Here is a 25,762-nt window from a genome sequence, read left to right on the forward strand (position 1 = left end):
CTGCACTTTCTTGATGCATAGAGCTTATGACTCGACTTCACTGACCACGGTTTCTTAGCATGGCTAACATCTACCTCTGTAGCTGACTGATTCAGAATATTTAATTCTTCCTCTGTTGATGCAAAATTTGCATCATCTGCACTGTGGGAGGCTTCACCTTGTTCAGATACTCTCATTGTTGTTATTCTGCCAAAACATTTAGAACACAAAAAGTAGTCACTGGAAACATCTTTACTTTGAAACAGAGTCTTCAAATGAAAACTTTTCTTCCCAACCTGAACAAAGTCTGTTGTTTTGTCTGTCTTGTATATCACTCTTCTATGGATATGCAGTCAGTCAGCACACTTCACTCTCCTGTGGCCCCAGTCAGAAGACATTTCAAACAGTCCTTTTCACAAAACACACTGCAACTGTGTCAGCTGGCAGATTGCTCACGGAAACACAGAACTCGCTGGATGATCTTTCAAATAAGAATAACTGTATCAAAAATCTAGAATTGTTAGAGAGATGCAGCATTTCAAAAATTTTTTAGAGTTTTCCATCTTCAAAATGGTGTTCGCAGTGTCGTCTTTGGAGGCCGGTGTCTTGGGGCAGGAATTTTTTTGGAGAAAACAAAAAAATACGTGTTTCTTACTTCTGAATTTTAACGTATGCTAAATTCAATAACATCCGAGGCTATGAAGGTAACCCCCCCTGCCTGAAATTATATGGATTATGTCAATGGCATTTACCCACCTCCCATGAGATTATTACCATCTTTGCTTATTTCTTGTAATCCTTCCAGGTCATATATCCCACTCACTTCATTTTTTGAGCCATAATTGTGGTTTTTCAATTTAAAGGCCCTGAAAGTTGCTGCTAAAATGAGTGTGGTGGTATTGATTCCCCTTGTTAAGAGGAATGTGAGCTGCAAATCATCACTTTGGCCAGTGACATCTACATGTAGGTAAATAATCTTCAAGCCACTGTATGGTGCATGGCAGAAGGTACCCTGAACCACTACTTGTCATTGTACTCCTAATCCAGTTGCAAATAAAACGAGAGAAAAACGAGTGCCTGTACGCCTCACATGAGCCCTAATTTCTTGTATCTTATCTTCGTTGTTCTTACGTGCGATTATGTTGGTGGCAGTAGAATAATTAAACAGTGTCAAGTTCTGTAAATTTTCTCAATAATGTTTCTCGAAAAGAATGTCGCCTTCTCTCCAGTGATTCCCATTTGAGTTCCCAAAGAATCTCCATAACACTTGTGTTGTCTGAACCCACCAGTAACAAATCAAGCAGCTCGCCTCCGAATTGCTTTGATGTCTTTCTTCAATCCAACCTAGTATGGATCCAAAACACTCGAACAGTACACCAGTGTCCTCTATGCTGTCTCCTTTACAGGTGAACCACTCTTTTCTAAAATTCTCCCAATAAACCAAAGTCGGCCATTTGCGCCTTCCCTACTGCAGTTTTCACATGCTCGTTCCACCTCATATCGCTCTGCAACATTATGCCCAGATATTTAAACGACTTGACTGTCAAGCAGAACACTAGTAATATTTTATCCGAATGTTACAGGTTTGTTCTTCTTACTCATCCGCAATAACTTACACCTTTCCACATTTAGGACTAGCTGCCATTCATCACACCAACTGGAAATTTTTTGCTAGTCATCTTGTATCTTCCTACAGTCAGTCAACTTTGACACCTTTATAGTATGTCACAGCATCATCAGCAAACAACCGCAGTTTGCTGCCCACCCTGCCTACCAAATTATTTATGCATATACAGAACAGCAGTATCCTGTCACACTTCCCTGTGCTCACCTGATGGCGTCATTGGTGAACACTTCCTGTCGAGGACAACATACTGGGTTCTCGTATTTAAGAAGTCTTCGAGCTACTTACATATCTGTGAACTTATTCCATGTGCTCTTACCTTCATTAACAGTCTGCAACGGGGTATCATGTCAAATGCTTTCTGAAAATTTAGAAATATGGTATCTGCCTGTTTTTTCTCGATGCATAGTTATCAGTATATCATGTGAGAAAAGGGCAAGCTGAGTTTCACATGAGCGATGCTTTCTAAAACCACAGTGATTCATGGAGATAAGTTTTTTAGCCTAAAGAAAGTTTATTGTATTCGAACAGAGAATATATTGAAGGAGTCTACAGTAAACGGAAGTTACGTATATTGGTCTGTAATTTTGCAGGTCCATTCTTTTACCTCCTTCATATACTGGAGTCACCTGAGCTTTATTCCTATTGCTTTGGACTTTGTGCTGGCGAAAGATTCACGATAAATACCAGCTAGTTAAGGGGCTAATGCTGTAGAGTATTCTTTGCGAAATCAAACTGGGATTCCATCCAGACCTGGTCATATGTTTTCAAAACTTTCAGTTGTTTCTCGATGCCAGGTATGCGTACGAGAGTCTGAGGGTCAAATGACATTGTTTGTAAATGATTTCTTGAAGGTGAAATTTAAAACTTTGGCTTTTGTTTTGCTATCTTCAACTGCCACACCAGGCTGGTCAACATGGGATTGAATGTAAGCCTTAGACCTGCTTAGCGATTTTACGTATCATCAGAATTTTCTTGGGTTTTCTGCCAGATCTTTTGCCAAGGTGTGACAGTGGTAGCTGTTCTATGCTTCGTGCAAAGATCTTTTCACAGATTCACGGTCGCCAGTTGTAGTGGTTAATAAAAAAAAATGGGAGAAGAGAGACCGTGAAAAAGGGAAAGAATGAAAAGCAAATCGGACTTCGTATTACAGAAAAGCTATTGTTGGGGTGGTCCTTGCGGCGTTTTTGAGCAAAAGTTAAACCAATTTCCACTACAAAAAATGTTGAAAAAGAACAGAGAATAACAAAATGCAACTGACAGGGGGAAATGACTTAGATAAGAGTTCATCCTTTACCAGGTAAACTTGTCTTCTTTCGTACGGCGTCCAGGTCTTCAAAAATCTCCTTCATTTCAGCGTGAAAAAATCTGCTCCGAAATCTTGCAATAGTCCAGGGATCACCAATTTATACCAATTAAAATCATCTTGATACTGTATGCAATTTAATTCACTTTGCTACTTCCATCCACCGAATTTCTTAATAACTTCCACAATGTCTACACATTACAATCAGATCGAGATTAGCCATTAAGTTTTTACGTCAGCATCTGATCACGCCTGCCTTAAGCTACGGCTATCAAGAGACAATTGAAAACGGATAGAAAACAAAAAAGGTTACAATTTTGGTATTTTCTCTGCCGTCGAGCGCTCATACCGCTGCAACGGGATATTTTTATCTGAGGGAACGAGTGTAGCGCGGCGAAATTCAAAGCCCCGCTACACTAGAGTGCAACAGCCTTTGCTTCCTCAGCATCCGCCGAATTTTGTTATTAAACCATGGTGAGCCTTTTCCATTCTTTATCTACTTACTAGGCATGTAACACTCCAGATCACGATTTACAACCTGCTTAAACTTTGCCCATAATTTCTCTACATCCATCTTATTAGAACTATGTGATACCAATTTGCTAAGTGAGATGTTAATAACTGGTTATCTGCTGAACCTAGCAGAAACACTCTCCTCGCACCTGGACTGATTTAGTAACTTTCATAATCATAGCTGCTATAATGACATCATGATCGCCAATCCCTGTTTCTATACTGACATTGTTGATAAGGTCAGTCTGTTTGTAGCTGAAAGATCTAAGGTATACCCATGTGTGTGGGCTCCCAAGCTAGCTGTTCAAAATAAGTTTCAGAAAACGTCTTCAAAAGTGTTTTGCATAATGGTCTGTCTGTAACCCTTGCAGTGAATCCACAGAGATCCCAGTCTATATTCGGCAGGTTAAAGTCGTCTCCAACTAGTGGTGCATGATCTGGGTATTTATGCGCTATTGACCGTAGCCTTTCTTTGAATGAATGTCTCTGGAACTGTCACAGCTGATTCGGGTGGACAGTAAAAACATTCAACAATTAAATTAGTTTCACCTACACCTATTATTTGTGACCAGATGACTTCACTGTCACACTCAACTTCGACCCGGGACAACTGGGAGATCTGGGAAGAACTCGGGGATTTTTTCATCTGGGAGAAAACCGGGAAAAGCCTGGGCATTTTTTAGAATTCCGGGAATTTTTCGTTGTTTTAGTTTTCAGTTAAATTTTTGTAATTTTGACTGATAAGAATTGATACTCTAACAAAGGATATTACTGTATCCCGCTACTGCAGAATAATACTGCAACAATAAAACGTGAACAAGGGAAAAAAAAACAAAAACGAAAATATAAATTGCAAAGGAAATGTGCCATATACAGCAACAAAACACAATGTTCACACAAGCGTTTGCCAACAGCAAAATGTGTCAAAGGCTTTAGGAAGACTGTGCAATACTTCACAACAACAAATTGCCTCCTATGATCATGACGTCGCAACTGTTTACATTAGGTTCGTTTTAGCAGTTAAGAGCGGGCTCGTGCGCATGTGCAGTTAAGTGGCGTATGAGTAGTACCTTCTCCCGTTTCTGCCTACAGAAATGTGGACGTTGGCTGTGTAAGCAGTCGCAGCAAGCAGCTAGATGCAACCGGGAAAATTTTTACCCCTGCGCCCAAGCTGCCAGATTCTCGCATGCGCAGCAGGCCTGGATCTATGAGAGAGGGGGAGGGGCCAAATTCATATTCTCGAGGAGAAAAAAACCTTGTTTCACAAAGTGCCTAGCACCCAGTGCACGTTGGTCATATCGATTACTCATATGATTTTGATGTGCATCCGGTCGGTTTTTGAACACACTCTGCAAGTTGATTTCTGAATGAATCATAAGCCACGCGGGGTAGCCGTGCAGTCTGAGGCGCCTTGTCACAGTTCACGTGGCTCCTCCCGGTTCGGAAATATCGTAGATCCAAGGCTGATGCGCAGAGCAGTCTTGAGTTATAGTGGGGAAGTGTGTGGTCTCCACGTGACCTGTGTTTACATTTAGTGATTTTGCTGTTTCATCTTCGTTTACTGCTCTTACATCAAATGAAAACAAAACGGATTTCTGTGGCTGGGAGCTATCAAGTGAATTAAAATACATTCACATAATTACGGAAGACTAATATATGTTATTAGTTTCAGATTTTATTTTATTTCCGCTTTTCTGACAGCCATGCATTGATTGCCTTGTAGAACAATGAAGTTATTTTTGCCTGTTTGCTTAAGAAATTTGGTTTTCATTGATCTTTTACGCTGAGGCAGTCAATGTGTTTGAAACTAAGTGCTTAGTTCCACACTATTGGTTAATTTCAACTGCTCACTGCATTTCAAGTGTACGTTTTCATCTTCTAGCACATATGGCATTATGCCATAATAAAGAATCAAAATTGAGTTAATACAGTACTGGTACTCCAAGAAAATTTACATACTGGAACCCACACTGAAAAGCTTAATATCAGATCAAGGCCTTCGTCATTGGGAATCTAGACATACGACTGTGCTCTTTAAGTATGCACTTTAAATCTGTCATTTTAGTATGGTTCACGAAATTCCGATGCTCTTGGAGTATCCTCTGATGTCTTTGTTTTCTTTTATGAATAACGTTTTACACGTACGAATACACAAGCTTCCTGCATCATAGCAGCTGGCAAAGTGTGGTGGCGCCTGTTATCTGGCACTCTCTGCCGGCTACTGAAACGAACCTATTTCTGACAGGTTGCGGGAAAATATTGCGAATGGTGGTTTGAAAAGTGTTACTTTCAAAGTAAATTTCCTTTTACGCAAGTTGAACTATGTGCGAGAATGTACGATGAGTTTCTTAAATCAGAGCGTTTGATGACGAGCCATTTAGAAGTATTTCAAGCCCAGAAGATCAGACATTCATGTCATGAGCATGTGCTATGGGAAGCTCTCTCTCCTCTGCGGTAGCTAATTTATTTGTGGAAAACTTTGAGGACAAGTCACTGGACTTAGGTAAAAAATTTTACTGGCACATTTATGTGGTATGCCTTAAAGTGTAACACACGCAAAAAATAACGTGTGGAAGCTTAGCTTCTCTTGCATTTTATTTCTCTTGCATCTTATTAACCTTAGAGACCAATATTATATGTGAAAGCTTTGCTTTTCTTGTAGCAACACTATTTATATCAATTTAAAACATTAACTTTTCCTGTTTGTGTATCCGCACTACTTAACAGTGATGTTGCTATTAACTGACTACATCACGTCTTGGGGTCTGAATATCTGCTGTTATCGGCTGGCGAGATCGCAGTCTCGATTACAGTGGTTCGGAAAGTAACATGCGGTGTTTGGTGGAATTCGAATTTATACTTTCATAATACGAAAATATGCAGCGTACATGTTGCTGCACATCAAAAATGTTTCCAAAAGGAATTATTTTTCCCTGACTTCGTTTTATAAAATACCGGAAAATTCTTTGCCCGTGTATAAAAAAAATATAACCATTCAAAGGATTGATAAGTTTTTCAGTTCCAAGGGAATATATACTGTCCCTTAATAACACGGAAATAGTGTGTTTTCATCAGGGAGAAAGTGTATTTTTAACTGGGAAATCTGGGAATTTTTCCCACTGTCCCCGTATACACCCTGTCAATAGAGACAGTATTTTTGTCAATTGCAATGAACACTCCCCCTCCCATGGGCTCTAATCTGTCTTTCCAATATGCATTCCACACCTCGCTAAATGTCTTTGAACTTTGCACTTCATGTTTCAGCCAGCTCTCTGCCCCAAGGATAATTTGAGCACGAGAACTTTATTACGAATACTTCAACAGTTTCCTGATAAAATTGTGAAAGTCGAAGTGTCTTTATTCTGAACATTGTGTGACTTCCCATGCTGTGAATCGACTGGCGATTGTTTATTGAAGCTCTTCAAACTACTGCCTAGCCTAAAAAACCCTTATTTGCACTCCACAAGTATTCTGCTACCCGAGTAGCTGCTTCCTTTGTGTAGTGCACCTCTGACCTATCAAGGAGTCCTACAAATCCCCACATGATAATGCAGGTCTAGAAATCTGCAACCAAGACCATCACAGTCGACGAAGCCTTTGGGTGAGACCTTCCACTCGGCTCCAAAGCAAAGGACTATAGTCAACTGTGGGAACAATGCTGCAGATTGTGAGCTCTGCTTGCACCCTGTGCACAAGGCCAGCAGTCTTCACCATCTCCACCAGTCACCGGTACTACGATCTGAGGATCGTCTCAGAACCCAAGCAACAGGCTTTGTTGGTGCTGACATGAGCCACAACTGCACCGTGCTCAGTTAATACCCACAGGCATATCGGATGAGCCCCCCCCCCCCCCCCCCACCTCCTTGCAGACGTAACGAATGCACATTTGCTTTCTTTCCAGCCCCAAGCGCTATCTGCCTAATGGGCCTCATAGCGCGCCTAACATTGGAGCTTCCTGTAGACAGTAAACTCCTCCCCGTGCCTGCTTGGACCCTGCTGAAGGAGCGGCCACCTGTTCACTCACAGTGTGGAAGGGCGAGGCAAGGCAGCCAGTCTTCTCATAGGCCCTCCACCTCGAGCCATGCAAATGCGTTACCAGCCACCACTCATCCTGCTGTGAACGTGGATCCACCGCAACAGGTGCACTAGGATGTGCCTTAGAAGCAGAACCCGTGGGCAAAAACAAATGACATCTGGGGAGTATCAGTGCAATGCACCAGATTCTCTGCCACCACTACACCCCAAGGCAGAAGCCTGAATGTGACTGACCGTAGCCAACAGCAAGTGGATACGCACTTACCTTGCGCTCTGCAGATGTACTCATACCACAACCGAGAGCTGGAGCCTGACAATGTCAGTGGCTTCTGTCACATCACCTTTTGTTTTATGTACTCACAGTTTTGTTGTTATTTTGCAAAGCCAACGAATGGGGGGGACAGGACAAAAAATGAAAGGAACAGTTTGTTTGTGAATTGGCGAATGTGATACAAAAAAAATGAAGAGGTTGTGGTGACAGACTTTGCGCGAGGTCCAGGTTAGTTTGGAAGGTGACAGTTTGGTTGAGAGTTGGTAAAGCCTCAGCTAATTGTTTCATGGAAGATTTTGAAGAACGGGCCATGCTGCTTCTGCAGATATGTTTACGATACATTTTTAATCTTGCTGTACATCACTGAGATTCTGCAGCAGTTCATTGATCATTTGACTGGTTGACATCATAACATTTGATTTACTGTGGTCGTGGCGGAGACAGGAAGTTACCTTTCTTAGATCTGTTGGTCGAACAGAAATTGAATCGATGACTCTGCCACTCTGTGTACAGAAAACCGATGCTACAGATCTGTATTTCAGTGGGCGTAGCTTTCAAAGTCCAGCTTAGAAGAGCACCTTTCTACACAGGGGCATGATTGTAGTTGGACATGGACCATCCCTGCTCTGAGGCTGACCACCTGATGACGGTGTTCAGAAGGAATGGGTATTCTGACAGTGATATTAGATCAATACTATTGAGGAAACAAAGATGCAACTCTCTTCAAACAAGCTGAGAGGACCAACACAGTGTGGCTTTCATTCTGTGCTGCAGCAATTACCCCAGCGTTATCTTAAACACAGGTATTTGGATTAATCAGAAGTTGTAGTACACAGCGTGTTAAATAAGCACCACATTTAACAAACAAGAATATGCTGGTTCATGCATTGACCTATTGGGACTCTGTGAAGCAGTTGAAATTAGTTTGTGGAAACAACTTAAATAGGCACACCAGCTATGCACTTAGCAATCCACTTAAGTGTCCACTTGATAAAGAAAAAGCACTGGGGAAAATTGATTGCAGTTTACCACATGATGAGAGGGGTGGAGCTGCAAGCAATGCTGGATCGAGAGTGCAGAAAAAATCTGTGGACGTAGAGGCATCACCTCAGAATGTGCCATTCCTTGTTGTCATCATGATGTAATCCAAACTCAGAATGTGCCATTCCTCGTTGTCATCATGATCTAATTCAGCCAATCAGATGACGTCCTGTAGCTATAAAACTAGAAGCCTCGCCAATTCATGACATTGAGTCTTTGTCCCTTATGACATTGATCGAGGCAATCATTGAAAGCTTGTAGTTTTATCCGAATTTAACATGGCAAGTAAACTGAGAAATTTTTATGTGGTATTGCTGATATTTGTTTTATGGGCATTGGGCCATGTCCAAGGCACAATTGTCTGCCCAGCAATTTGTTGTCCAGTGCTGGAGACCTCGGATGCTTTTAATGATTCAGAAAGCAGTTCTGTATTAGAACAAGCTCAGAAGGTTAGCTGTTCATGTGTATCCATGCAACGGTTAGTTCACATCATCAGACTGCTGCCTAAGAGTGCAGAGTTGTGCCAACATATTCTGTGAAGCTTGTTGCAGGGAAGGTTGCGTCGCACGTAATGGATCCGCTCTCGGAGCAGTGCTGACTATGTGCGATCATAGATCTGATGCACAAATGCCAAAATGAAGTTTCTCTTGGAACTCAGAAAAATCTGTGTTGTCAAAGTACCTGCATCCTCACAAGCCAGAGAATTACGCCTTGGGCTACAGTCTGTTAGTAAAACAAATACCCAGCAATATCATAAGTATTGGCCATGAAAGCCTGTGCCACCAGCAGATATTGCAGTGCCTCACATCGGGCATAATAGGAATGTCCCACTGTAGATACCTATCCTTATCCCCTCTTCCTCTTGCAGTCATGCAAGATTTGCTCTAGGCATGTCAGATTCTGTTGTCTGTAACTGTCTTCTCCCTTTTCCTGAACTATAAATGACACTCTTGACATAGCAAACCGTTCCAGAAGAATACGTAGTTTGCCAGTCTCTGTCACGGTCTGCCAACTCCATGTCCAGGTAAGATCTTGAAAGGCATCATTTCATCCTCATTCACTCACAAGTCGCCATAGTGGCGTTAAAGAACTTGTGGAGCGGCGGCCGAACCGCCCCGCGAGGGATCTCCCGGCCACCAATGCCATACGCTCATTGTTATTATTATTATTATTATCATCATCATTATAATCATCATCATCTTGAAAGGTCCCTTTTGGCACACAATTGACATAGTGCATCATTGTTGCTGACCTGCCAGCCAAACAAGTGATGGTCTCTTTGAGAGATAAAGGGGCATTCAGCTCACCTGGAGTGTTATTGCCATTCAGATACGTCTTGTGCTGTTAAGCCCAAGGAGACCAGCCTCGATCATCTTATGTTCATCACTGAATGGGAGAAGCTTATTACCATTAAAGTGGCTTGTCTTATGGATGAATGCATGGCTTATGTGGAAGAATCTAATCTCCCTGTGCAGACAAGACCATTATGCCATAATCTAAAGGAAACATTGTAAAGAAGGCAATTCTCCCATCCTAGGGGCCTGCGGTCTCCATGAAGAGGAAAACATTGGGAAGCAGTTTTAGCAGTATGTCATTTTTCTTAATAGAAGGATAAGAACTACTGGTTTAAATCAGTTTATTTTTGGTCTATGGGTGGTGACCAGTTTCGGTCATAACTGTCGCCAGACACGAATTTAACCAGACCACGTGGGGAGCTATTGCTCAGAGCTATTATGTACTACCAAGAATTATGTCAGCATCTTGTCTGATGACGCTTGCTGTAACAGAAATTGGTCACTACCAACAGAAAGAAAATAAATTGTAATTCAGGCTGGTATTTTTTATTCTTATGAAAACCTTGGTGCCTACCATCTGTGGGGTCTCTCCACCATCGTGTAACTAGCAGTTACTGTCGTTATCTATGAGTTACAGAAAAGAACAGTGTGCTCTTTATACATACCATTGTCAGATAGGGGCTCTGTGGTTCTTCTTAGGCAGCTCATCCACCTCTTCCTCAATCTTGGGAATTTAATGCATTTAATATGCCATGTGCAACTGTGAATGATTGCTCCAGGGTTCCGTTTACATTGAACATGGTTCTCACAGACCACACTTCTTTGAAAGGGAAGGCTAGCTACATTTCAGTTCAGCAGAAGGATTTTTATGAGCTCACTGTTCAGTGGTCAGTTGGTAGTGAACTAGTGATCATTTTCCTGTATGGATTTATTCAGCTGTGGATGTTTGGGTGCTAGCCATTAGTGGAAAAGCTCAGATCCTTCTGGGATTAAAATTGCAAACACCCTGATGGGGGTGGATAATCCTCTTAAAGCTTATTCGTAATATCCCAAGGAAAGAATGTGAGAAGATAGTGCAAGAAATAACTGCTATGATCATTCGCACAGCACATAATTCATTATCCTACATTAGCATGGTGATCTTGAGAAGTAGCTGAGGCCATCAGAAGTAGCCAAAGAGAATTCCAGTGGGAAAGGAAACACGGCTTTGCTAATAATACAGTTTGATATAAATATTTATGAGCAAAAACTCTTTATTTTGCCAAACAACAAAATAACAGGATTGTTGGGAACAACATGTCACTTCAGTGAACATACATGCAAATGCAATGTATCGACAGACATTCACACACATCTGCAATACCTAAAATTTTATTACCAGTAATACTTTGTATGAATCTTTTTGATATAACTGAATTACTGGTGACATACCGTGCCGAAATGTCAACTACAGACATTTTTTACCCAAAATTTACTCAGTCACATCAATGAGGTTCACTCAAATAAAACCTGGTCAGTGCGCCTACTTTTGCCTTGCACTTAGTGTGACACACACATAACTGTGTGTATGGTGGCATGTATTGCTAGAGAGACTGACGCTTGCGCTCTGTTTGATGTTGCATAGCGCCAGTGTGGTTTCACGCCAAAGAGAAGGTCACACAAGTTATCCCTGAACACGTAGTGGAGTGAGCAGGAACAACAAGGAGTGATTTGATTTTTGGTGACAGGGGGAGTTGGAGGCTGTGAAATGTATCGATGGATAAAGGCTGTGTATGGTGAGTACAGTCTGAGTAGTTCAGGTGCTGTGGAATGGCGCAAACGATTCCTTGAGGGGCGCGAGTCGCTGGAAAACGATGCTGATTGTGTTATCACATCGGAAATGGTTGCGGTAGTGAATGTTTTAGTCTTGGACAACAGCAGAATGACTGTGGACAAGATCCATCGGTTACTGGGTGTTAGCATACTGCATCGACACTTGAACTTTCAAAAAATCTGTGCGCAGTTGATTCCCCGCCAACTGACTGCTGAACAGCACAATACTCGAATGACGCTGTCTGAGTCATCTGCAACGTTATCATGAGGAGGAATACGGCTGTGTATTGTCACAGGTTATGGAACATGGTGCCACCATTTTAAACCAGAAAGCAAGTGTCAGAGCAAGCAGTGTAAACATGTGACTTCACCACCTCCAAAGAAATTGAAGGCTGTGCACGCCATTTCTGGTAAGGTCATGATGTCCTTTTTTTTTGACCACAAGGGCCCACTGCTTGTCGAGTTCCTGGAATGGGGAACTGCCATCAATGCCCAGCATTCCAGCATTATGAAGCCACTTTACAGAACCTTAGACAAGCCATCAAGTTGAAACGCAGAGGCATGTTGTCCAGTGGCGTTATCCTCCTGCATGATAATGCCCACCCACACACGGCCAATGCGGTGAAGGCAACACTGGAACATCCACCGTACAGTCCCGATCTTTCACCATATGACTTTCATGTGTTTGGACCTCTAAAACATGCTATTCGCGGACATCGATTCGCAACGGTCGACGAAATGTGTGACTGGGTGCAGGTCTGTATCTGACAGCAGCCTACTAGCTTCAAGGATGGAATCGACCAGATAGTGTTGCAATGGGGTAAATGTGCCAACAGTGTCGGCGACTATTTTTGAGTGTGTTTACTGTGTATAACTACATTTGTGAGTTAATAAAATCGTTACCGTTACTTTACACTAATGCCTCAGGTTTCATTTGAATGCCCCTTTATACATCATAACAAAATGTAGTATTCTGTATTTTAACACCCACCAGATAAATCTGTAATGCTCCTTTTTTTGGACTGGGAATTCAACAGGGCACTACTACTTCCCCAGGCCCACATACAATTAACAACAAAAAGTTTCACTACATTAGTGATAACAGCAAAAACATTATCCTAGTGAAAGTTAACAAGATTTGGCAAGACAGTTTCTCCTACTCGATGGACAGAAAGTATCATAGTACAGACATTGAAACCTGCCCAGTTCGGAATTACGGTTGCAGTGGCTCTTATTAATCAACATGTCCATAGGTTCAGTGTTGAATGCTACCTGCTTTGTAATTACCGTGGACAGAATTGCCACTGTTGCATAACTAGATGGATCATCACCCTTGTATATCAGTGACTTCTGTCTGTTTTATAACTCTGCAGCAATATGCTCGGTAGGATTTGGTTGATAAATGGCAGTTCAGAACATGTGAGGTGTGGGCCCAAAATCGTTGACATAGTTTTTGCCTACATGATCTGTGGTCAGATGCGTTGGCAGAATTACAGACGTGACCTCCTTCACTCTGAATTGTAACTGGATAACCTACAGCTGGAAGTGGTAGACTTTGATCACAAGGTGACGTTATTGCACACAAAGCAGCTCGATACACTCTGTGTGCAGAAATTAGATTCCCCACAGCTCCTTAGAAACACGTCATGGGGAGCAGATCAACAAGTTCCAGTAAAATTTTGCCACCTGTTAGTTCTTGGTTAGACAAGGATGTATCATGTACATGTCAGTAGCACCTTCTGTTTTAAGCCTACTAGACCCTACCCACCATAGTGGAGTCAACCTTGCAAGTGGAGCTCTTTGGATGAGCCTTGTTGATAGTCTCCTTATAGAAGCAGGTATTTCACCTCTAAAGTCTTAATTGGTTATGCAGTTAAGATTTTTTTAGACCAGAACGCCCTTGTTACTGGACCATTTTCCAGTGCATCAGCATCCAACCCCTGATAGTACAAAAGACCTTCAGTGTGGCATCAAGTATCTCATAAACCTTAATATTCATTGCTATAGGTTGTGTTTGATCCTCCATGACTACATAGCCTTATACTGATACCCCCACTCATGTGTTAGGTCTGCTTTTCAGAGTTTTGCTAGACTTCCAAAAAGCTCTGAATACCATGCCACATCAGCTTCCTGGGCCCTGACTCTTTGGATACATTACCTAAAGAAGCTTTCACAATGGCTGTGCTGCCAGTCAAAATTCCATCTTACAAAATTTGGAAGGCATCTGACCAAATTAATTCCGAACAATAGCTTCCACCAAGAAGTAGAGGCAGTTGCTTTGCTCCTTTCAAGGAGAAGCTGTAGCCTAGACCATAAACTACAGGCTACTTGTACGTTTTGTGATCTGTCAAAGGTATTTTGACTGTATGAATCACAATATCAGTCATTAGGTAAGGGACGTGAATTTAGCTCTCAAGCATCATCCAACTGGAAACTAATTACATGTAGCTTCCATTTTATGGACCTTGGTTTTTTTTTTTGTGTACATTAACGACCTTTCATCAGTTACACATGGATGTAAGCAGCAATCTGGAGGGGATGGGAAAGGGAATAGTAATGTACAGTTGGGGAGAGAGACAAATGCTGTCTGATGTAGTGTGCAGGAACTACACTGCCTATAGAACTGCTGAAGTGCCTCAGCCAATCTCTATTTGCAATGCGAATGTTGTCAAAGAGGATACAAGGGTGTTTACTTCTGTAATGTCTTCTGGGTAAAAATTATTTGTGGTGTGAATCCAAGAACATGCTGCAGAGGCCTGTTTAGTGGACCATTGATAAAACTACTGCTTCCCAATGTATTTTTCCTTAGTGAAATTTGTCATTAAAAATTTATATCTTTTTCAAATGAGCAGTTCCGTTCATGGAATGAACACTAGAAATAAGAATAATCTTCACAAAGATGTAAAGTCACTTTCTTTGGTCCAGAAAGTTGTCCATCATTCAGGATCAGACACTTTCAGTTACTTATCCAGCAGCTGTAAAAAGAGGTAATATTGAAAAATAATGTGAATATTAGTACAAATTGAATGCAGAAGTGATCATTGTAAATAAGTGTTATAAAATGATTCTTCTATTCAATGTTCATTACCTCATGAATGAAAATTTGTTCAAAAGTTTTTTGACTCATTCTGCATCCATGATAATTCTACTTTGGATCTGTGGAAGCTACATTAGCATACTAGTATTTTTTTTCATTGTAAATATCTATTGTGTATTATTGTTCTTCTGACATGTTCTACATCCTGGAGGATCTCCGCATTATTGATCATTTGGACCTAAAAAGTACATATTTTCTAATCTAACAACAAAAACAATCAATTATTGACAAAATTATTTAATTGGATAGATAGAAAATCTACTGGCAAGTTTTCGGAGCTAGTGGCTCCTCCTTCAGGCAGGAGGAGGAGCTACTGGCTCTGAAATCTTGCCAATTACAACAGTCTTTTGTTTGTGTGTTCTGCCACTGCTTGGTGAGTATCTGCTCATTCTCCAGCTATTGGGCGAGGTCACCCTCCTGCATGCATTTTCCTCCATCCTCTGTGCAGTATCGCTATCTGCGCTGTCAACTGTAAGGGACTTCTTAGCTTGTTTGTGCCTGATATCCAGCACGGTAGCCAGTCCATTGTAGTGGGGCCGCCATGTACCCTGTTGGTTGTAGCCCCCTGACCACAAAGGGATTGCTCTGCTGATGCCTGCGCCGTTAACTCTCCACGTATGCCACATTGTACGAGTGGGGTTTCCAGACCCTCTCCCGATTTTTATCCAAAACTTCCTGTCGTTCCATACTTTCCATGTTAAAGTTGGTGTCTCCCATAGTTCCCCCCGTATTCAGGAGGGTGGCGTTCCGCAGGACACCGTATTGAGTGTCTCTATTTTTAGTGGCGTTGCACAGTTCATCCAGAACCATAACTTTACGATCCACTCACTGTAGTGGAGACATATCGATTCTTAGGACTGGTTTTCGATGACAAATTGACTTGGCTACCTCACCTTCGTCCGCTTAAGTGGAAGTGCTGACAGCACCACAATGCCCTCCGCTGCCTGAGCAGCACCAGCTGGGGTGCAGAGCGCTCTACGTTGCTGCAGCTCTACAGAGCCCTTGTTCGATCCTTCCTTGACTGTGGGTGTCTGGTTTACGGTTCGGTGGCGCCCAAGATGTTGCGTTTTCCCCTGTTTTAGTGTTTGTTGCCCTTGTCATTCTTGTGGTTTTCTCCTTTCTTCCAGCTGTTTTTTGTATGTCTTGATTATTTTACTCCCACCCTTGTGTAATTATTTTAATTTTAACGAGGGACCGATGACCCAGCAGTTTGGTTCAACCTTCCTCCCACCCGCCACCCCCCCCCCCCCCCCCACCCCCCTTTTAAACCAACCAATCTTGAGCCATGTCGAGAGTCATCTGATCTACACAGTAGAGAAATTATTGATGTCATTGCCACATATCATAGCTGATGCTATAGTGCAGGGAGACAGCATTTTAACTTCCCAAATTACTCATTTTTAGTAGGCAATGTACAAGGCGGTGAAGGGGGGGGGGGGGGAGACACGACTTACCTAAAGTCATATCCCAGAATGATTTAAGAGAATTTCCACCCATCCCGTGGCTTAAATTCCAAATCTTACCTCTTTATATTTGAAATCTATTCATGTGTTATTTATCTTTATCAAACACACTATACTTGAATGACTTTTCCTCTTTTGATATCCTCTTGTGTTGTCTGTACAGAGGAAAGGGGGGGGGGGGGGGGCTGTAGATATGTGGGAACCTTGATCTGCACTATTCCTCCTGCTGCCCTCTCTTAAAGTGTCTGTGTCCTATGTCTTATTTTATTAGTAATCTATCACTGTCGTATGTAAGTAATATCTTGTGACATTGTCACAGCTCTGTTTGCCTGTATTACTCACAATATTCTTCTCCTGACTCGTTGATAAAGAGAATAAATGACTAATAATCATACTGATGAGTTATATGAAAAAACCCTATTCATCAGATTTGTTCTAAAATTTTATTCAGAAAATGGATTCACTTTGGCACCAAGTTAGATAGGTGCGGTGCTAATAGGGGTTAGAAATTTTATGTCAGAAAGGTCCATACTTTCCAGTAGTATTCAGCAGGTATTAATGGGTTTCTGTGTTTACTTCTGTTGCCTGAGCTTTTGTAATATTTGTTTTATTCATTGCTTTGTTGTATGTGTGAATATAGAAGTGTCAGTTTTTTGGTTAAAGAAGTGTTGTAGAGTACCTAAATGTAGGCTATAGCCACCACAATTTATTTTATATGAATTGAGCAACTTTTCAAGTTTTTAAATGTGCTTTCATTGTCTTTGGTAGTATAGTACACTGTGGATTTGCACCTATAGCCTTACTGAGTGATTATGCATCTGATCCAAATATCTTGCATGAAACGACTTAAAATAAATGGCTAGTGGATAATTTGACACTATGGAAAGATAATTTTGTGTCACTTTGATTAAAATTGCTGTTGTTTTGTGAATTCGTAATCCTGTGTGACAAAGTTTGGTGGTGCAGCATGTGATGTCTTTGTAGGCTAAGGGAGGGGTAACATTGAAAGTCATGACTAAATTGAAAATGAAATTATTTAATATTGTGTACTTTTTCTTTGCTGACTTAATAACTAGTTAAACAATGGAAAATCCAGGATGGAGTGTATCAATACCAGAGAAGGAATGTTGCTACTCACCATATAGCAGAGATGCTGAGTCGCGATAGGCACAACAAAAAGATTCACACGATTATAGCTTTCAGCCATTAAAGCCTTTGTCAGCAGTAGACACACGCGCGCGCACACACACTAATGCAAACGCAACTAACACGCACGTCTGCAGTCTCAGAGAGCTGAAACCACACTCTCTCTGAGACTGCAGATGTGTGTGCTAGCTGCGCGCGCGCGCGCGCGCGCGCGCGCGTGTGTGTGTGTGTGTGTGTGTGTGTGTGTGTGTGTGTGTGTGTGTGTACTGCTGACAAAGGCTTTAATGGCTGAAAGCTATAATTGTGTGAATCTTTTTGTCATGCCTATCATGACTGAGCATCTCGGCTATATGGGGAGTTGCAACTTTCCTTCTCTGGTATTGTTAATAACTAGTCAATACAATATAGGTATGAGGTATTTTTGTTGGCTATTATTTCTTTAATATGTAAGATGAATAAAAATTGTCAGTTAGCATTAATGTCTAAGATTGTTATTGTTCAAAGTTACACTCATTACACTTAGGATTTAAATTTGTGTGTATTCTTTGAGTAACTTTCTGTGTTTTGTTATGCTTTTTCTTTTCTGTTTCCTTTTTCAGGTTTTGTGACTTTTTGAAGTACTACACTTGAAGAATGGATGCTGTTGAAATCACACCGCCCAGGTCACTGCGGCGGCGGATTATTTTCAATTCACAAACACCCTCTAGTAGAAGGCAACTGGAAACCCCAAAAAATCCTGGAAATAGTCCCTCTGCATTCACTCCCAGCAAGAGGTCAGATGTGTCAGCTTACTCGTCTCCTGATCGATATAGCTCTCCTCCCCACTCTCCACGTTGGATACTGGATACACCTCCGAAAATTAGTGGCTCTCTGCTTTCTTCACCAAGTAAATTTCTGGATGACAATATGCCCTCCCGAATGTCCAGGTTTGACTCATTTCTCAATTCACTCTCCCTAAGACATTCGTCAAAATCAGATAAGAAATGTTCACCAAAAGTAAAAGTTTTAGATTGTGAGAGAGCGGATGTCTCTGCAGTGCAACCAATGATCCTTGACAAAAACAAGTCTGACATAAATGGTAGTAGCAATAGTGGTGAAGTGGAAGTACCTGTTAAACAAATAAAATCAGTGAAGTACCTGAGCAGTGACAATAAAGAAAATGAGGTCTCAACAAGTAAAACTAGAAATTCTGATCTTTTCATTCAACCCACATCATTCTATAAATCAACCAGAGCAGAAATCAATAACAAAGAATCCACAATTACTGAAAATAATATCGCAAGTAATAAGTTTACTTTCTTTGGAGGCGTTAAAAGAAGTCGCTCGTCAAGTATAGAAACTACAAAAAGACACCGCAGCACAAGTTCGAATAAGCCAAAAGCAAAGAAAGCAAAACTATCAAAGAGAATGAGGCTTGGAGAAATAAATGTAGGTGTAAGACATGGTATTAAAAAACCTAAACCTAAGAAAAAAAGTGTGACAATAAAACCATTCCCGAAGATACCAAAAATTATGCCAAGTGACAGAATTAAAGCTCTCTCTGATACTCCGTTGGTGAAGCAGGGTTCACAACAGCTACTAAGGGGAGCCCCCAGCACAGCTTCACAGAGTTCACAAATTACTCCCACAAAAAAGATACCATCTCCTAAAAAAATTCCAACTCCTCCTCCAGATCCTACAAAGAAATTTTTTAAGACCAATCGAACATTGCATATCAGCAAGAAGGCAACAGTGACAATGGAGAACAATGTGAAGTAAGTACTGATAAAATTTAGATTGTTTATTTTACCGAGTATTATTCTATTTTCTCAAATTAAGAGAACAGACGTGAACAGAAATTTCACCAGCTTGCTTGTATGTCTCAATTCACCATCCTAGAAGTATGAGGGAAGGTCAAAAAGCAACACACAATAATTTCATTACCAAAATGTTTTAATTGGTAACAAAACAAAAACCACAAATACGCCTCTTACCTAGTTTTCTACATACTCACCAATGTTCTCAACACATTTCTCCCATCATGGGACCAGTTTAAATATGCCCTGCTCGTAGAAGTCCATTTTGTTGTGAGTACAGCCATCGGTGGACTGCTGATTTCACTTCTTCATCTGTTGCAAAGCATTAGCTGGCCAAGAATTTCTTCATGGGACTCTGCCTGCAATGTGGTGAATCATAAAGGTTCACACGGCCCTCTTAGAAGAATGCACACTATCTGGAGTAATTGCTATGGTCTGGGTAGCCATACCCATACATGCCACCTATTTTCCTGTGGATTTCACTCTGTTTGTTCCCTTTGGTCCACAGGCATAAAACTACACTTTGCTACTCTTCACAAATTGATGACAGTAACGTGCACGGCATGTCTATTTCATAGTTCAGGCTTCTCTCGCTAGAGCTGCACACGAAAACAAAATATCATCTGTGGTGCAAACTTCAAACTACATCGTCGTGAAGTTGCAACATTCACTGCAATACCAGGGGAGAAAAAAATTGTGTGTTACTTTCTGATCCTCTCTTATACATTGTTTTGTGAATTTTCTTTAACAAGTTTCTGACACAGCCTGTATCATTTTCGAACAAAATTTGAATATAAACGGTTGAACTTCGTGCCGACACCATCATATAGGAAAGCTTTGTGGAGGCTATACAGATAGTTTGTAAGTTTGTGTTTTATACTTCAAATTGTCTTGTTCAGTCAAATAAGGCAATTTAAAAAATTGCTCAATGACCATTGAAATTTTACTCATTGAAATATATTCTTCTTTGTTGGTGAATGCAATAACAATATTTTTAAAGGATGGATGTATTCATCTGTGTGACAGTTGTAAATAATGACTGTTATCATCTTGTATATTCAAATTGTCACTTGGAAATCAGCTGTTTGTGACTTAACTGTAGACTTTGTAAAGCTATATTTATTACGAAATAGGCAAACACTTGAGCCTACAGTTGCATGCAGGGGTGGAATGTCATGTATTTGAGAATTAAGGTCATGGTTTTGTCATTGAGGATGTGAGGAAGTGCAAACAAGTTACTGTGCATAATCTGGTACAGCTATTGCACCTAGGTTCTATTACATTTATCAGCTACTTGGGGGTTGTTGATGGATGGACTGTTGTTTCTATGGCTGCTTCTCAATTCATTCTGCAAAGTAGGTCTACTTCTGATTTGTGATTGATTGACTGTTTTCGTATTAGGTGCAACCCAAGTTTCAATTATAAAAATTGGTTGCTAACTATGGAACACATATTGTCTGTCTAACTTAAAACAGGATCATAAATTACTATGTGAAACTATACTGCATTCATAGTAGAGGGAACCATTGGCACAAGTTGATGTCGAAATAAAAATATCTCTGCAGCGTAGTGACACAGCTTATAGTTTGATGTACTACTTAAAAGGCTGACAGGTTCCAATGATTGGCTATAAGACTGGTTGTGAGTATGATTAATCAAATAAGCATAGACTATATTACCAAACACATTCAGTATACGAGGTCTGTTCAGAAAATTCCAAAATATTTGTAATTTCGCGACAGTGGTGTGTTGGAGCGAAATGTGATTGGCAGCCCTACAGATGCATGTGTTTAATGTGTAACTGCTGGAAGTTCCTTTGTTGTATGACTTAGGTATTGTTTAGTGCTGTATTGAGTAGTACATTGTGCCGCAGAGTTCACGAATTGCAAGAGGACAGAGTTAGAGGAGCAATGCATCTGTATTAAATTTTGCATGAAACTCGAGAAAACCTTTACAGACACACATCAAATGATGCAGGAAGCCTATGGTGATGAGTTCTTACACCGTACTCCGTGTTAAGATTGCTTCACATGGTTTAAAAATGGCCAGAAGGAAGGTAACAAAGACCTTCATTCAGGATGCCCTTCGACGTCTACCGACAATGCTCATATCAGGAACGTCAACAAAATTGCACATGCCAATTAAAGTCTGACTGTCGGAGATTGCAAAAGAATGTAGCATTTTAGTTGCATCACGTCTTTAAATTGTGACACAGCATGTAGCAAGACAATTCATGGCTCTTGCATCATGATAAAGCACCTGCACGTTCATTGCTGTTGGTGCATGGCTATTGCACAAAAATCGAAATTGCTATGCTGCTTTATCCTCCATACTCTCCAGACCTGGCCCCTGTGGTCTTTTTTATTATTTTTTTTTATTTCCAAACTTTAAAACCCCATTGGAAGAATGAATATTTACAACGATAAATGAGATGAAAGAAAATTAATGGATGCACTTCGTGCGATCCAGCAAGAGGCATACCAAGACTGCTGCCGGAAGTGGAAATGGCTTTGGTAGCGGTGTATCAGTTGTGGAAGAGAGTATTTCGAAGGACACCATGCATAATAAGTAAAAGGTAAGCATAAAAAAAGTTGTGGACTAAGTTCCGGAATTCTTTGAACTGATCTCGAACATTGGAATTTTATCTACTACCTGAATAATACCCAAATATCTGAGGTAACTCAAGGAAAACTTTCGGGGCAAGGATGTAGAACATAGTTTAAATAAGAACAGTGTACATTCAAGCAACACTTGTGGATCCACATACATGAACACGGCAGGTACAAAACATTTCAATTTATTTATAACAGTTGGTGGTCAGCAGTGGTAGTGCAGTGTTATGTTTCATTTCCTATCCAGATAGCTGCACGGTACAATGCAGCACAAAATATTTTTGCAATTTTATTCATTTTTCTGGTGGATTTAGCTACATTTTATATGATAGTTAAATATGGTGTACTACTCTGGTAGGTGTTAAATTTAAAGTGACTTATCAGGATAGAGAAAATATTTGTGCAATGGATAAATCAGTGTAATTAAATGTGTTTTACTTTTTCATGTTACTAATGGATGTATTATTTAGAATTTTGTGTAAAGGAAATGAGTGGCAAGTTTACAGTCCAAAGCTAGTCTCTGTCCTGTATCAATGCAGAGGTAACATATTACCGTAACTTGGCAGTATTGAAGTTACAGTCAATCAATCTGGATTATGAGTATACCTCAAACCATAACATGTTACCAGCTACCTGGACCTCTGCCGGTTGACAAAGAAGCAGTTTAGTGTGTCCACTGCAGCATTCTGTCCACGCTAAGGTACACGAGTCCAACAAGTGCTACCACAGTCCCTTCATCACAAACATATACTGCATATTCTGTTGTGGCCGACACTCTTCCTAGCACCCAACACATTAGCAGTGACTTTCCAGACTGAAAGTACTTGACTGTTGTTACAGATACTATACATTCGTACACAGTTTTCAATCTTATTACAGCTTAGATTAATAATATTTATTAGAACAGTACAAATTTTCATCTCCTGCTATTAACTACTTATCACAAACCAAAAACTTGTTTAAGAAAAGAGATAGTATGTGAAGTATTACACACAGTTAATGTAAAACATGATTATAATTAAAGTTAAACTTTCAAACCACTGTAGAAATAACACCACGTGTCAGAATGACATCAAATTGCAACGGAATATTGTCAGAGAAGGGGGAAAACGTATGGCAGAAGAAAAATAAATAGTCACAAAATGTAGCAATAGATGGCACTGTAAGCATCCTAATTTAATTGCGGTCAACTACAAATGACAAATGAATTGTACAACAATGCCGAAGGTGTACATTTGACGTTAAACGAATTGTACCACTCAGTGTGCACGGGTGTACAGGTGTGATACTGTTAGTTACGTAAGCCCATCCATCACGGCAAGGTCATTTCACAATGGATGGGAAAATGGGTTTTTAGTTGTCCTCAGGCCAAAAACCACATAAAAAGCATCACTAATTTTAATTGTCCTGGGGCCAAAAACCGCATAAATAGCATCAATCACATCGGTTTTTAATTGTCCTGAGGCCAAAAACCACATAAAAATCGTCAGTCAAAGTCAAATCGGATTATTAATTTCCACATGACTGGCGTAAAATGTTCGATATACTGTCCACTATTTTGCACAACTGATGAAAATGTTTCTGGGGTCATGTTTAGAATGTGTTGCGCAGTGCGTGCCTTCAGTGCAGCTAACTTTGCTGTCGGAACACTGAACACATCATCTTTCAGCTAGCTGCACTGTCAGAACTCACACGAATTAAGATCAGGTGATCCGGAAGGAAGGCGGTTGGGAAATCATGGCTGATAATTCTAGCATTTCGGAAATGGCTCCAGCAGCTGCCTAACTGAATTTGCAATGTGCGGAGGTGTGCAATCCTCCATAAAAATGATCCCATCCACACTGTTGGAGAGCTGGAATTACATGGTTGCACAAAAGACACTCATAGCGCTTACCGGTGACAGTACAGGTAACAGGACGGGAAGCACCTGTCTCTTCGAAAAAATATGGCCCTATGATAAACAATGCCGTAAACCCGCACCAGACAGTGACCTTTCCAGGATGAAGTGGTACTAGTTGATTTGCGTGTGGATTTTCCATTGCCCATATTAGACAGTTCTGTGTATTGACATACCCTGTCAGATGGAAGTGGGCTTCGTCTGTTCACAAAATCTTCCACGCCCAATCATTGTCCACTTCAACGTGAGCGAGAAATTCTGAAGTGAAAGTCTCCCTTGCTGGCAAGTTAACAGGAAGCAACTCGTGAACATGGTTAATTTCGAACGGGTAGCAGAGAAGGATGTTTCGTAGGATTTTAAGCACCGTGCTCACAGAAATGTCTGATGTTCGGGCAGTTCTCGGTGCACTACATGTTTGCACACCACCACTCGTCTCATCCTACATTGCTGTGGCCACTGCTTTCAGTGACGTTGAAACAGTTAATTTCCTCACCCTACCAGGTTGCACATTAGAAGAACCTGTCTTTTTGAATTTCCGAATCATTTTCTTGAGACCCACTGCAGTTATTGGACCAGCGCCTTTTTTCAAACCCTTCAGTGTCTGGAACTTCTGCAGAGCGATGTGTTGACAGTCCTCATTCTTGTAATACAGCTTTACAAGCACAGTCATGGCGAACATCGCAGATGCGAAGGGAGGAAAAACAGCATACAAGGTGTGCTTTTATCAACTTCAGTGGGTCATGCACATGACAGTTGTTTTCATTACATACTCTTGACACAAACAGCACCACCTGTTGATCAATTTTCACACTACTTTTTTTCTTCTGCTGTATGTTTTCCCCCTTCTCCGATCATATTCCATTGCAATTTGATGTTATTCTGAGCAGTGGTGTTATTTCTACAGCATTTTGAAAGTTCAGCTTTGATTATAATCACCCTGTATAATAAATTTAGAACACTGTACTAAAAAGAGTATTAGCATCGAAAAATAAAAATTAAGTCTATAGCTGTGATGTGAAACATTCTGTGTGGGAAACATTAAATTTAAGCATTGGAGCTTGTGTAAGAGATCTACAGGTTTCATGGTGAATTCATTCCTCTAGCACTCATGGGAATGAAGCTGCAGCACGCTGCACAAATTTGATGAAATCTTCTATTGACTGCAGTCTTGGAGTTGACACAGAATTTCTCTACTGTGTCGCAATGTGTATAAGGAGCACAGTACATCACATCAGATAGGTTCCAAGTGTGGGCACAGTTTCTAGGCTTGCCTTGTTAGTGTCACACATGTTACCAACAGAATACATTTGAAATATGTTATGTGCATCACTAAGGAGTCTGAATGGCCACCACTAACTTCAGAAACTGGTTCTGTTCTATATTTGTTCCTGCTATGTGCATGTTTTTGCAAGGGAAAGGTTTACCTGAAAGAACTGTTCTTTTATTAGACAGCATACTTTGTTTTTCAGAAGACATGCTTGTTTTGGGTGGCAAAATGATTTTTGTGAGACACTTTACAACTTGTGTTAAGTCATTCATGCAGCCAGTGGATCAAGTTTTAATTGTGGCTGTGAAACATGTATGGTTAAATCTCACCAAATTAGCGTGTGCAAGAAGGTTCAGCCGTTCCCAGTTTCATAAAATCCCTGAACGTATTCAATGCAGTCCACAGTATTCATAAGGATTCTGCAATGTGATGACGACAATAGCTAGCTCATGGAAGAGAAATGCGACACTTTCATGGAAAGTGACTTTCGAGGTTCGAATGTGATACTGCTACTCTTGTTACCTTGTCAAAACAAATTTCTGGTTGTGAAGATGTATAAACAAAAAATCTCTGTGTTGTTAAATAGTGATTCCTATGAGCAAAGTGTT

General features: G+C 40.7%; 1 protein-coding gene across 1 annotated transcript in view; it reads left to right on the forward strand.

Moving 5' to 3' along the window:
* The window catches only part of LOC126416545 (N-acetyltransferase eco), a 63,547-nt gene that overhangs the window by 8,943 nt on the left and 28,842 nt on the right, over positions 1 to 25,762 (forward strand). The window contains exon 2 of the mRNA XM_050084289.1: positions 18,182 to 19,336. Coding sequence (XP_049940246.1) covers positions 18,216 to 19,336 — 1,121 coding nt within the window. The 5' untranslated portion in view covers positions 18,182 to 18,215. The remainder of the gene's footprint in view (positions 1 to 18,181; positions 19,337 to 25,762) is intronic.

This window comes from Schistocerca serialis, chromosome 8 (assembly GCF_023864345.2).
Source record: "Schistocerca serialis cubense isolate TAMUIC-IGC-003099 chromosome 8, iqSchSeri2.2, whole genome shotgun sequence".
In the NCBI taxonomy this organism is placed as follows: Eukaryota; Metazoa; Arthropoda; class Insecta; order Orthoptera; family Acrididae; genus Schistocerca; species Schistocerca serialis.